This window comes from Oculina patagonica, chromosome 3 (genome assembly GCF_052425735.1).
Source record: "Oculina patagonica isolate OP01 chromosome 3, crgOcupat, whole genome shotgun sequence".
NCBI lineage: Eukaryota > Metazoa > Cnidaria > Anthozoa > Scleractinia > Oculinidae > Oculina > Oculina patagonica.
This window is the reverse complement of record NC_135760.1, coordinates 24,105,772-24,119,162: the sequence shown is the minus strand read 5'-3', so window position 1 is coordinate 24,119,162 and position 13,391 is coordinate 24,105,772. Positions and strand designations below refer to the sequence as shown.

The following is a 13,391-nucleotide window of genomic DNA, read 5'->3' as shown; positions in this document are numbered from 1 at the left end:
CCCCCTCCACTTCCGACCCCGTCCTCCCCTCCCTCATCACTATCAGTGGTACTGATTTTATGCACTGTTCTTTATCAGGGCTTTTTCTTGGCGGTGAATCTCTGAGGCGCAGTCTTCGTGATATTGTCCCACCTCAACGGAAGAAAGCTTTCATGACACAACTGATCTCCACCGTGGCATCTAAACAGCCTCTTTATTTGCGGGTATGTGTCTATGATTACAAAATGATGACTCTTTAACGTTTTTGTCCTCTTTGTCTGCATAGCGCTGAAATGTCCCATACTACCAAAGATGATCCCGGGTAATAAAGAATTAAGCGATAAGGAGTTTTCTACTCCCCCGTGGATGGCATGCAAGTCCGTCGCAGGGTTACCCCCCAGCATTATATTTGCTGAAGCCCCTTTTATACTCCTAAGGGATTAAAGGCCCTTTGAAAAAAGGAGTCTTGCCCAAGGACACAATGCAGTGATCCCAACCAAAGCTCGAACCCAGGCTGCTTGTTCTGGAGTCCAGTGAACTAACCATTAGGCCACTGCGCCTCCCGTGAATTTGAAATATGAAAGCCAATAGAGAAGATATGACACGTTCCAGTGGAAAATATCCTTAATTTCTCAGCTCTCCAAGGTCATATAGAAATTTACAATGACTTAACAAAGAGCGTTTGTTTGCAGGTTTACATGGCACTCGACTGGCGACTTGTCATGGTAAAGAAATCCTTCTGCCTTCATTTTCTACACACAGGACAGGAACGTGGGTGAGTCGAGCCTGTCTTTTTTCTTGCCTGTGAATTGAATGCTTTTTCTAGTTTTTCCCCTTGGCTCGTGATCTTTTCGCATCGCCCGAACCCGACTGAGGAGGCCGCCTTAGCACATGCTAATTGGGGGGACAGGGGGTCAGGAACCTGGGAGAAAAGGGGCGGGAACTCTACAGGGGCGGGAGAAGAGAGGGCGGGAAGTGGGATTCTCAACGTGCTGCGTTTGTTTGGCTCGTTTCAAACTTGTATTTCGTGTGCTGATATAATAATGTCCTTGTCATTTGTTATTTTTAGCTATGAGCGGTTTTACAACGCCAGCAATGATCCTATGGCATTATATCGAATTGTTTTTTCCAAGCAGGAGGCGGTAAGTCGTAGGTAGAATGTAAGAATCAACAGTAGTGTTCTATGAACTCCAATATTCGCTACCAAAAGATAATCAGAACGTTTTCAAGAAATGTTAGTGGAATTATCCGCTTAGCTTGTCAGTTATTCATTCCTTGAGGAGATTAATCTATTGAAGAGAAAACTGGTTTTGGTTGTTTTTTTCAATCTCTGACCTCGAAGGCACCTGAAAGTGCAATTCCCTATCCATCGAGCCCCCAGTTTTCGGGTCTGCTTAAAAACCTAGAAATTTCCAGCGTGCACAAGGAACTACTTTTCAACTTGAAAGGCGCGATTTCTCTTTCTAGTAAAAGTGCTTTGCTGAGTTCTCAGATCTCAAAACCATCCCTGTTTGTTTCTGCAGGCATTAATGTTCACGCGGTGTTGTGGACCCCAGGACCACACAGACCCTTGTAAAGGAGAGAACCTGGTGCTTAGTTTAGTGCACGTGGATCACTACATAGAACGTGCTAAAGAAGAAGATGACTTGATATCTGTTTACAGATGGCTGATGGTCAAGTCGCTCATGAGTCAGGTGAATTTTGGTGGCTTGATGGTTACATCTACATACGTAACTTGCAGAATCCTCTCCAGGACAGTTTTGGGCTTTCCACAAGTTGCTCGGCAACTTTTTGCAACTTTTCATATTTCGAGCAACTTTTTTCCTATCGAGCAACATGTTGCATTTTGAGCATAGTTAATATAGGGAAATGGTTAGGAAGCCCGGCAAACATCAAAGGAGCAAACAAAGAGGCCAAAATTTATGTTGGAAGGTCCACGACCCTGCACATCTTTTGTTTTGCGCTCATACACTATGCATGAATTACGTAATCGCAATGTTTTTATTAGTTAGTTACATGAACACACGTAACCACCTATTGTATTTTGTCAGGTTTTGTGCAGGATCAACCCCCAAAATAGCGAACAAAAACATACAACAAAGAACTTTGTCGGGATTCCTAACCATTTCCCTCTATTAACTATGATTTTGAGCAATTTCTGACGGAAGATCTCCGAAGATTATCCGAACGTTTCCGAGGATTTACGAAGTTTGCCGAGGATTTTCGAGGAACATCTGAAGACGTTTCAACTTTCGGATCATTCCGTATTAAAACATTACAAAACTCGTCAGCAAACATGTCGTCATCGCAATCTTTACGATTTTTCTCAGTTTAAGAAATCCTTTTTATTTAACAAAATTCCCCTTAATGTGTTATTTAGATACTTCTTTTGCTGTAAAATTGCATAAAACTGAGAAATTCTCTTGATTAGAAGCAGCGTTTTTTATTTTTTGGAGCAACTTTCGAGCAACTTTAATTAATCAGAAGCAACTTTTTTGGATTTTTGGAGCAACTTTTTGAGAAATTACGGGCAACTTTTGGGGAAAACTCGAGCAACTTGTGGAAAGCCCTAGGACAGTTCGCAAGTGCAATTAAAGTAAAAAATGTTACAGAAGTGAAATATTTAAGTGCAGAAGAGTATGTAGGGCGAAAAATAAAACGATGTTTTAGCACGTAGGTGGGCAAGCACTGCCGACTTGAAGCGCTCTGTCGATTCCAGGGTTACCGGTGTTTAAAATCTCCGGTGGTAAATTGTTCCAGTTTATGATGGTCCTACAACATAGCAGACAAGGTGTTAGTTAGACCGAGTTAGCTAAAATAGCATTAAAAACACAAGTCATATGCTAATATTTGACAAATAGGATTATAATAAAGTTTTGCTTAAAAGTTCCTAAAAGTCCTTAAATTATATGAAGTTCTAATTTTATCCTCGACGGAGACAATTCCATAATTTAGGCTCAAGGTATCAAATAGAATTAAGACCATAGGTAGTAGTTTAAGATTTTTTTTCCTTTCTCTTTTCTGTAAATGTTCCCACGCTTATTGACTTAGGCATACAGGCAAATGTATGGGAAAGTTCAAAACTAGAAACACTACTGCACTGTGTTCGTTATTGATCTCGAGGTTGGTTGCTTTTACAGCACAAGTCCTACCTAGTAGAGGCGTGGCGAATGCTACACAGTGTCGCTTCTGAGCTGGAGTATCTGTGCACTTTGAACAAGACCTTGCAGAGTTTGGTTAATGAAGAACTCAGCAAAACATTTAGACCGGTGTTGGACGATGACCAGAGAACGGTATGGTAAATTTTTTAACGCGTGAACTGATTGTAAAGTACAATAATGTTTCTAAACTAATTGATTAAACTTGAAAAGTACGAAAGAAGTACTGGGTAAACCAAAAATTGGGAGTTATTTGTCGTTCATTCCATAAAGGATGTACAACAACAACAACAACAACAACAACAACAACAACAACTTTATTACCCGAAAAAGTACCTACATACAATGCTTTGTAAATCCGATTTTATTAGCTGAGGATTCTTGCACAAAATAGTCGTTTTCGTTTTTCCGGCTTCAACTCCTCCATGCTTTGTAAATAGCCAGCTGGTCAGCATCAAAGCTCACAGAAAACGAGCATGAAAAAAAAGGTGTTTGGTGTGCATACCTGAAAAACAGAAAAAGAAGACGAAAGGCACTTGCGATTCAGCTAGATCTTTAAAAGTTAGCTACTCACAGAAGGATATCAAGTTTGCCTTGTTTTATAAACACATATGGCATGAATTGTGGTGATAATTGGGAATAATACCTCTTCGTGATGTTTCAGAATGTCCAGAATATTTTGTGCATTTTGAAATATCAGTCTCAGTATTATTCGTAGCCTGTTTCAGGCGTTCGGTTAGTTGGGTGCAGCGCGTAAAACAGCGAGTGCGAAACCAAACCCTTTTTTTACATCCGTACTTCGAGCTGCTTTCAAACTAATTGAACGCCTGGAACAGGTTATATTATAACCAATTGTTATCCAACTCTGTCTTGTAGAGTACAAATATCTCACGATATTTGTACTCGTCTCATTCCCCCCAACCGCGCGAAAACAAAACGTTGGATAATAAATCTCTTATTAGACATTTCAGTGTGTAATATCGCTGTACATTTTTGCTCGTTATTAGTATTTTGACTCGTAAAAATATATAGAGGATATTACACGGCGGCGCGAAGATATGAATTTTATTTTCGAGTGGTAAAGCAATATTTTACGAATGAACGCAGCGAATGAGTAAAATATTGCTTTTACCAGGAGAAAATAAAATTCATATCTTCAAGCCACCGTGTAATTTTCTTTTTATTATATAGACAAAAATCATGCATGAAGTAAAAGTTAAAACATTTTTATTAATCAAAAGCTTAAACGCGAGCGACGGCTAAATATAACCTGATTGAGCAAATTGCGAAACGGAAAGGCAAAATTTCGCGAACTGAAGCTTTCAGAAGATGTATAACGTAAATACTAGTTATGCAACGCTTTCGAGTGGTATACTATGGAATATCCCACGAGTCACTTGTATTTTCTCGGTATACACACGAGCCTTTAGGCGAGTGTGTATACCAAGAAAATACAAGTGACAAGTGGAATATTCCATATTATACCACGAGAAAGTGTTGTGTAACTATTTTATACCATGCCACAGAAAATACGCTTACTAAATTTCGTCGAGAATACAGTCGTAGCGCACTATGGGAAGGTTGGGTTGAATACCGTCGAATATACAACGGCTTTCCTGTATTCTGATTGGCTGTATTTTCTATGACATGGTATAAATGTAAAAACAGTCTGTTTATTAGCTTTCATCAATGTCACTGACAATAAATAATTCGCTGTTTTGAACTGATCTGTTTCTGCTCAAACTTACCGCTTTTCTACTGATTTCTGATCGCGAAGTCTTGTAGTTCGGCAGCTGGAATTTCTTGATTTCCCTCCCTTCGTCTGACTTTCCACAAGCAAGAAGCTCTTTTAAATAATTTCAAGTCATATGAAGTTTTCTTCTTCCCGTTAGCACTTTTCTGCTTCTCGGTAAAAGCTTTTATTTTGACTTCAGTGAACTTTTTGAATCGCCGGATAGCTCGCCATTTCCAACCGGCGTTGGCAGCTTTGCACTGACAAACAACCGTGCAAAGGCGGGAAATGACGTCATCGATATCCTCACTAGTGAGGATATGGAAAATACGCCACTACAGTCCCGGATGCAGTTTCGTATAAATTTTACGAGTGGTCTATTTTCCAGTAAAACACTCGCGGCTATATAATAAACAGCGATACTACACACTAAAATGTCTAAATAGATATATATATACTACTACCATTTGTGTTTTTACTATTGGAGTGTTTTTCTGGTTTTATTACAGTCCCTTCTTGATGTAGCAGCTTTGAGTACCATGGTAACCGCGTACGGTGATAAACTGGAGCGGGTGTTATCCCGCGGGACGGCTATAACCCCATTTGGACTTTTGCCACGTTTTCGAGGTACGTACGCACTTTTCTTTATAAGAAAAAAAATAACGTTAATCGACGTTTCGACATATCCGATATCATTTTCATTCTTCAGTTGAAGTTCATAAGTGCTGTTGAACCAGTTCATACTTCAACTGGAGAGTTGAAGAACAGGCAGTCAGGCAGTCATTCATTCCGTCCGTCCTTCAGTCAGTCGGTCAATCAGTCGTCAGTCGTTCAATATCCGTCCATCAGCTAGCCGGCTAGCCGGTCAGTCAGAGTGTAACTGCAACCTCTTGCAACCAAGAAATCCCATGTTGTTTACAGCAGTAGCGTCAGAAGAAACGTCCAGTCAACCCTATTATACTCGTTCCGTTTTATTTTGCAGACAAACTGCGTCAGGTGACCTCAACAGATCCGGTCTCTCGCAGCTTAAGTTTACATATTTCGTCAAAAGTAAGAATATTTATATGAGCACGCACGTTTTCAATTCAATTCACAGTTTTGCTTCAGATATTACGTTCACCTCCTGACTGGCGTACTCTGTCTGTTTTTTAGACACCGGTCGTTTTACAAGAGATTAACGAAATGCTGCAGCCTTTAATGGATGCCGCTGCCCATAATGTTCATTTGGCATGTCCCGAGATACACCGCGCGTTGAAGTCTGTGGAGATTGATGTGTCAGGCCGGAAATCAAGCACGCTGCCTAAACGAATATGAACAAACTGTTTTTATTCCAGAGACATTCTTCAATTTTAATCTTCTTTCACGTACAAAGTATCACGGAAGTCTTAACGCGACAACCTATATAACGGCAGAAAATTTTTTCTGTGTAAATCTCCATCAAGCCCTGGCTAAACTCTCGATCAGTTTCACCCTGCCCATCTTTCCAAGCTACAAGCATTCGGCCATTTGCTTTTATCGGTTCTAAGGATGGGGCATTTGTCAAGAAGTTAACACATTGTAAAAAGTAACTGTGCTGATCGACGAGTTTGCGTGGAAACTCTGATGTCATATTCGCTTTCGCTTTTTTTTGGCGCGAATGCCTTCCTTGGCTATAAAACTTGAGAGAGAGAGAGAGTGAAATTTGCATTTTATTTCGTTTCAATTGTTACGGTGTAGCAAAATTCAGATTGTGGCTTCCTCCCCCCTAGCCCCCGCTCAATCAAACTCAGTCTGCTAGTCTTCACCAATCCTGCTTTTCCTTAAAATAGTTATGTGTCAAAAGTATTTCGCATTTTGCAAAATCACTCGTAAATTATCGTGAGCTTTAGACACAAAAATAGAAAACGGTAGAGAAGAAAATAACAAGGTGTAGTTCATTTTACAACGGTTGAAATGTTTAAGCGAGCTCGAGTACATGTAGTTTGTCTTATATTTATAATAATGGCAACGTCATAGTTTTTTTTATAAACCAATGTTATTTATTTTTGAGGGCAATGAAGTTGTAAACTTTCTTTGCTGTGTCACACTCGCAAAAATAAAGTACTATCTTATTTAATGTATTTATCTTTCACTCTTACAAATGTAATTAAGCTCAGATCTTAGTATTTTTATGCTTTTAATTTTATATTGTTCAGATATGGTGTAAGTATATTATTTCTTCAGGGCCTATTTTAAGAAAAATGTATTGGGAAAAAGTCATTAGTATATACATACTTCTGTTGATAACAGTTTTAATTATATAACTGAAGCAGCACCCTCTGTAAATAAAGGCTTTCTGACTCTCTTATTGTTGATATTACACTTTGGTCATTCATCTAAAACACTATGCTAGACCTTAGCCTGCGTAGCAGGCGTCTGTGCACGTTTTTTAGCGCGTTTAAGAGTGTGATCGCGAGGAGGCCGCGCGAGGAAAAGTGGCCCCCTCGCGCCTTTCGCGTTTTCCATACGCGCGCTCGAAACTACAGCGCCTGCTACGCAGGCTAGCTAGACCTATGCTAATCAAACCGCAAAGTTCTGTGCACTGCGCTTGATTTTTGATGTACTTTGCCCGTTTATGACGCTGTTGTCATTAGTATTACAAAGCCGTCGTTTTCTGAGTATTTTCATAAGATCTGAAAATAACAGAACTGATACGGGCCTCTCGATAATCAGTGGAATTTGATTGTAGAGTTAAACTTATCAAAGCAAATCCAAAGGAAACGACTTTTGGCTCAAGTTATCGGGAAGTTCGAGAATTTGATGGTTCAAGAAATCAGGATGCAAATGTTTTAAAAACGTGCTTTTCTGCTGCAGACGTATTTCGAATATTGCCCACTGTCGACAAAGCTCGAGGTCGAATCTTCGTACTGTAACTAATTGGGAGACAGGAAGGGGGAGTGGGTGACAACACCAATAGGTTCCGTTTCAAGAGAACAGGAAATTTTCACCGGGAGTCTAAAGATACTGCCTGGAATCGCGAGAATCGAAAAATTTAACGTGAAACTAAAAAAATTATTTACCAAAACACTGTAAAATATATCGATAACATCGCACATGATTTTGAAAAAGTTGAGAGAATGCTCCGAATTTTCCGGACACTTTCATTTTGGTACAACTAAACAGTGTTTATTTAAAAGTTGCGTTATGTATTTGGCAAAATACATCGACTATCATGGTATTTACTTTATATTCCGCCATTCTTGACTACATGCAAAACCATCTTGTCATAAACTTCAAACATAAATACTATTTTAATAATTTAAGTCATTAAAATTGAAGTTTCAGAAGCCCTTTTAATGCCGGTCGGTATAAAACGCAGACCATGCAGACTGCAGACTGCAGACTGCAGACCGTGCAGACCGTGCAGACGTTGCAGACCGTGCAGACTGAGTAATTTTTTTTCTTCTTTTTTTTACATTGTGTTTCACAAAACTTTTCACGAACGGTTTCCGGAGTTTGTTTGAAATTCGCGAAGTTCGCTACGAACTTTAGGGGGAATTTCATTAAGTAATTGTCCATCAAATTACGAACTTCGAAACGAAATTGTGAATTTCACGTGCAGCGAAGTTAAAAGGTTGAGGAGTTCGCAAGTTGAGAAGTTCAGTTGAGAAGTTGTTTAGTTCAGGTTTCTAGTTCAATCTTATAACGTAAACAAATGCTTCGGTTGGTAGTTATGCTTTGGCAATACAGGGTTTTCTTGAAAAATCCCCCAAAATTTTTTACACTGTCCTTAATAATAAAATATAAGTAATTCGTAAATAAATACACATTTCAATTGTTCCAAAGCAAGTGTTGTTTATTAGTAAAAAAATTTTAACCAAAGCTTATTTTTTTGCAAATACAAATTATTTCAGAGGAACAGAGTTTATCACGAACAGACAGATGGCGTGATTTGCGTGTTGTGTAAACACAGAAGTATAACAACACGGAATTGAAAAGTTCTGGTTTTCGCAGATTTTCCAAACTGATGTGTATTCAAGAAGGAAAACGTTTTTTTCTCTTTAGAAGATTTTTACGGCACACACAAACAGTTTTTTTTATATGTAAATCGGTTTATCTGTTGAAATTTTTCTCTTCGAAACTGCACACGGCAGAACTTGTAATCTATTTTTAGTCGGTTGTCGGGTGACATTGGGAAAACTCAGTTGTAACATTCACAAACCATTTTCAGGGCAGCCTTGCTTTTTAGTCCGTTGATGTCCTGCCTTACTGGACTTGGGATTGTTTTTTAGCCTTTTTGCTGTACTGGGAACGGATTCATTTCACCAAATTAAACAAACTGGACAAACTTCTTCTCAACTTGCGAACTCCTCGCTGCACGTGCACTTCGCTGCACGTGAAAGTCACAATTTCGCTGCACGTGAAAGTCACAATTTCGCTGCACGTGAAAGTCACAATTTCGTTTCGAAGTTCGTAATTTGATTGACAACTACTTAATGAAATTCCCCCTAAAGTTCGTAGCGAACTTCGCAAATTTCAAACAAACTTCGGAAACCGTTCGTGAAAAGTTTTGTGAAACACAATGTAAAAAAAGAAGAAAAAAAAATTACTCAGTCTGCACGGTTTGCACCGTCTGCACGGTCTGCAGTCTGCAGTCTGCATGGTCTGCGTTTTATACCGACCGTTTTAATGCAAATCACCCGGCGTATCCAATCGAACAAAATCGAACCAAAAATCAATCGAACCCAATCGAACACCAATCGTTCGATTAGGTTCGGTAATCGAACAAAATCGAACATCTATTTTGCTGTGAGTTCGATTCTCGAACCAATCGAACACAATCGAACTAAATCTGCTTCGATTTTGTTTGGAATCCGTCTTTTGATAAGTAAATCACACGGGACTAATAAGGGATTACAAAATGTCCGCAATATAAACCCCGATATAAACAAACAGGAGTTCGGTAATCGAACGTTCGATTGAGTACGATCGTCGACTGTTCGGTGATCGAACGTTCGATTTTGTTCGATTGTCGACTGTTCAGTAATAGAACGTTCGATTTTGTTCGATTGACCAAATTTTACTGTGAGTTCGATTATGTTCGATTACCGAACCCAATCGAACGATTGGTGTTCGATTGAGTTCGATTACCGAACGTTCGATTGGATACGCCGGGAAATCACATAAGCTGCTTGCTTTCACATTTGAACATCATTACCCTTCTCACAGAAAGTATATTGCGGGGAAAATCAAAACGAAGAGTGTAGTACATGAATTAAGTGCAGAAGCGAAAATACACTTTTGACATTAATTGTTGCTGTGCTGTTTGCAAATGGAATAATTTGCGTTCGCTCCGCTTGAGTTGAGACCAGTGTTTTTGATTAGGGCTGAATCACGTAGCCGCGGTAGGAAGGACAAAGGTTAAGTGTTTTGTTTTCAAACTTTGCAAAACTAAATGGAGTTGTTCAAAACAATACTGGGACTCGACCAAAAATTATGGCTCTTGCCTATTTTTAGCGCTTGTCCATCAGAGCTTGTTATTGTTTTTACGTGTCCTGAATTTTCAATTGATTTTGTTCATATTTACGTTTAACCAATAACAGCTCCCGCATAAAAGACTAGCGCGCAGCTTACAATTCAAGGAAGGAAACCTAGCAATCATGAATTAATAAGCAAGAAAACAAGTCTCCAATAGCAAGGTACGGGAGGCGGGAGGTTCAGACCCCCCTGTCCCCCCCCCCCCCCCATCACGGTAAACGGCCCTAAGGCACCCATATTGAAAATTTTTAAGGAGCTGCAGACAGTTTTTTTTCTCAGTTATTCTAAATTTTTTAATTAAGTCGTTTTTTCCCTCAGTCTTAACCGTAAAAATTTTGTTTTTATCACGCCTAAATTTGAGTAAACTTCATTTATCCCAAAACAGTGACTTACAATATCGGCCATGATAAACAGCTGACCTCTGACGTCACGCTTCAAGTGTCTTGTGACGACCGCCATTACTGAAACGAAAGTACTCCACTTCACTCTGCATGAAAACATCGTAGCGACTATTGTTTTATCTTGGGCAGATGATTATTGGAAAAACAGGAACTTGAGAAAGATGGGCGATTCCTCTTAAAATTTTAAAGTGTTGATTCATGCTCCGAATTTTAATGTATTCTTTCGCATGAAGCGCATAACATTTATTCCCAGACGTGACTAGCATTGAAGATCTCATTAGAATGTTGATACAAAGCCAGGCATTTATGTGTTGAGAAATAACGAACTTATCACAAAGGGAAAAATGGCTCTGCTTTGTTATCAAACTGTCGTTGTGCTGTGCTACGGCGTAAAGCAAATTCTGAATATTTTATTATACTATACTGAAGACTTTGCAGATTAAAACCACAACCACATAAGTATGAGTGCCATTTCTGCTAAACTTTAATAAAACGCTTTGGAAAATCTAGAAAGGTAAAAATTAGAACCGCATTGTACAGCATAACAAACAGTACCACATGAACGTCCTGCTCGGTAGCTTTCATTTGAGTGGTCACACATTAGGATTTCATTCAAAGATTTAATCTTGTAATCCACAGAAATACTTTTTGTTTAGTTCCGTTTATTTGTTTCCCTTGCAACAAATACATGGAAGGTCAAGACGATAAAGTTTGTAGTGATCTTAACGTCTTTGTATTTAAACTGACAACGAGTTGGGTATTTTAAAACGCGTATTTTACCTTTTTATGCATGGTTGTCGTTTTCTTGTTGTTTTGTAACGAGCAAGGGTGATCACAAGACTCGCTCGGATGGGCGTGACCATGTGACCATGTGATTGACAGTGTCAATAACTTGGCAAGATTTGCATAACAACTGGGTTCAAAAGCTGACAATGTTGAATTATGTATTGTTCTCTAGTTCCAAGAAACAGAAGAACATACTGGCTATTGCCTATTTTTAGCGCTTGTCCATCAGAGCTTGTTATTGTTTTTACGTGTCCTGAATTTTCAATTGATTTTGTTCATATTTACGTTTAACCAATAACAGCTCCCGCATAAAAGACTAGCGCGCAGCTTACAATTCAAGGAAGGAAACCTAGCAATCATGAATTAATAAGCAAGAAAACAAGTCTCCAATAGCAAGGTACGGGAGGCGGGAGGTTCAGACCCCCCTGCCCCCCCCCCCCCCATCACGGTAAACGGCCCTAAGGCACCCATATTGAAAATTTTTAAGGAGCTGCAGACAGTTTTTTTTTCTCAGTTATTCTAAATTTTTTAATTATGTCGTTTTTTCCCTCAGTCTTAACCGTAAAAATTTTGTTTTTATCACGCCTAAATTTGAGTAAACTTCATTTATCCCAAAACAGTGACTTACAATATCGGCCATGATAAACAGCTGACCTCTGACGTCACGCTTCAAGTGTCTTGTGACGACCGCCATTACTGAAACGAAAGTACTCCACTTCACTCTGCATGAAAACATCGTAGCGACTATTGTTTTATCTTGGGCAGATGATTATTGGAAAAACAGGAACTTGAGAAAGATGGGCGATTCCTCTTAAAATTTTAAAGTGTTGATTCATGCTCCGAATTTTAATGTATTCTTTCGCATGAAGCGCATAACATTTATTCCCAGACGTGACTAGCATTGAAGATCTCATTAGAATGTTGATACAAAGCCAGGCATTTATGTGTTGAGAAATAACGAACTTATCACAAAGGGGAAAAATGGCTCTGCTTTGTTATCAAACTGTCGTTGTGCTGTGCTACGGCGTAAAGCAAATTCTGAATATTTTATTATACTATACTGAAGACTTTGCAGATTAAAACCACAACCACATAAGTATGAGTGCCATTTCTGCTAAACTTTAATAAAACGCTTTGGAAAATCTAGAAAGGTAAAAATTAGAACCGCATTGTACAGCATAACAAACAGTACCACATGAACGTCCTGCTCGGTAGCTTTCATTTGAGTGGTCACACATTAGGATTTCATTCAAAGATTTAATCTTGTAATCCACAGAAATACTTTTTGTTTAGTTCCGTTTATTTGTTTCCCTTGCAACAAATACATGGAAGGTCAAGACGATAAAGTTTGTAGTGATCTTAACGTCTTTGTATTTAAACTGACAACGAGTTGGGTATTTTAAAACGCGTATTTTACCTTTTTATGCATGGTTGTCGTTTTCTTGTTGTTTTGTAACGAGCAAGGGTGATCACAAGACTCGCTCGGATGGGCGTGACCATGTGACCATGTGATTGACAGTGTCAATAACTTGGCAAGATTTGCATAACAACTGGGTTCAAAAGCTGACAATGTTGAATTATGTATTGTTCTCTAGTTCCAAGAAACAGAAGAACATACTGGCTATTGCCTATTTTTAGCGCTTGTCCATCAGAGCTTGTTATTGTTTTTACGTGTCCTGAATTTTCAATTGATTTTGTTCATATTTACGTTTAACCAATAACAGCTCCCGCATAAAAGACTAGCGCGCAGCTTACAATTCAAGGAAGGAAACCTAGCAATCATGAATTAATAAGCAAGAAAACAAGTCTCCAATAGCAAGGTACGGGAGGCGGGAGGTT

The 13,391-nt window shown here is 39.0% G+C and overlaps 1 protein-coding gene across 1 annotated transcript in view; it reads left to right on the top strand.

Annotated features, from left to right (window-relative positions):
* The window catches only part of LOC144647105 (uncharacterized), a 53,058-nt gene extending 45,856 nt beyond the window's left edge, over nucleotides 1-7,202 (top strand). The window contains exons 25-32 of the mRNA XM_078506860.1: nucleotides 79-203; nucleotides 672-754; nucleotides 1,049-1,121; nucleotides 1,503-1,673; nucleotides 3,120-3,272; nucleotides 5,379-5,496; nucleotides 5,852-5,919; nucleotides 6,022-7,202. Of these exons, the coding sequence (XP_078362986.1) occupies nucleotides 79-203; nucleotides 672-754; nucleotides 1,049-1,121; nucleotides 1,503-1,673; nucleotides 3,120-3,272; nucleotides 5,379-5,496; nucleotides 5,852-5,919; nucleotides 6,022-6,183 (953 nt within the window). The 3' untranslated portion in view covers nucleotides 6,184-7,202. The remainder of the gene's footprint in view (nucleotides 1-78; nucleotides 204-671; nucleotides 755-1,048; nucleotides 1,122-1,502; nucleotides 1,674-3,119; nucleotides 3,273-5,378; nucleotides 5,497-5,851; nucleotides 5,920-6,021) is intronic.
* The last annotated feature ends 6,189 nt before the right edge of the window (nucleotides 7,203-13,391 follow it).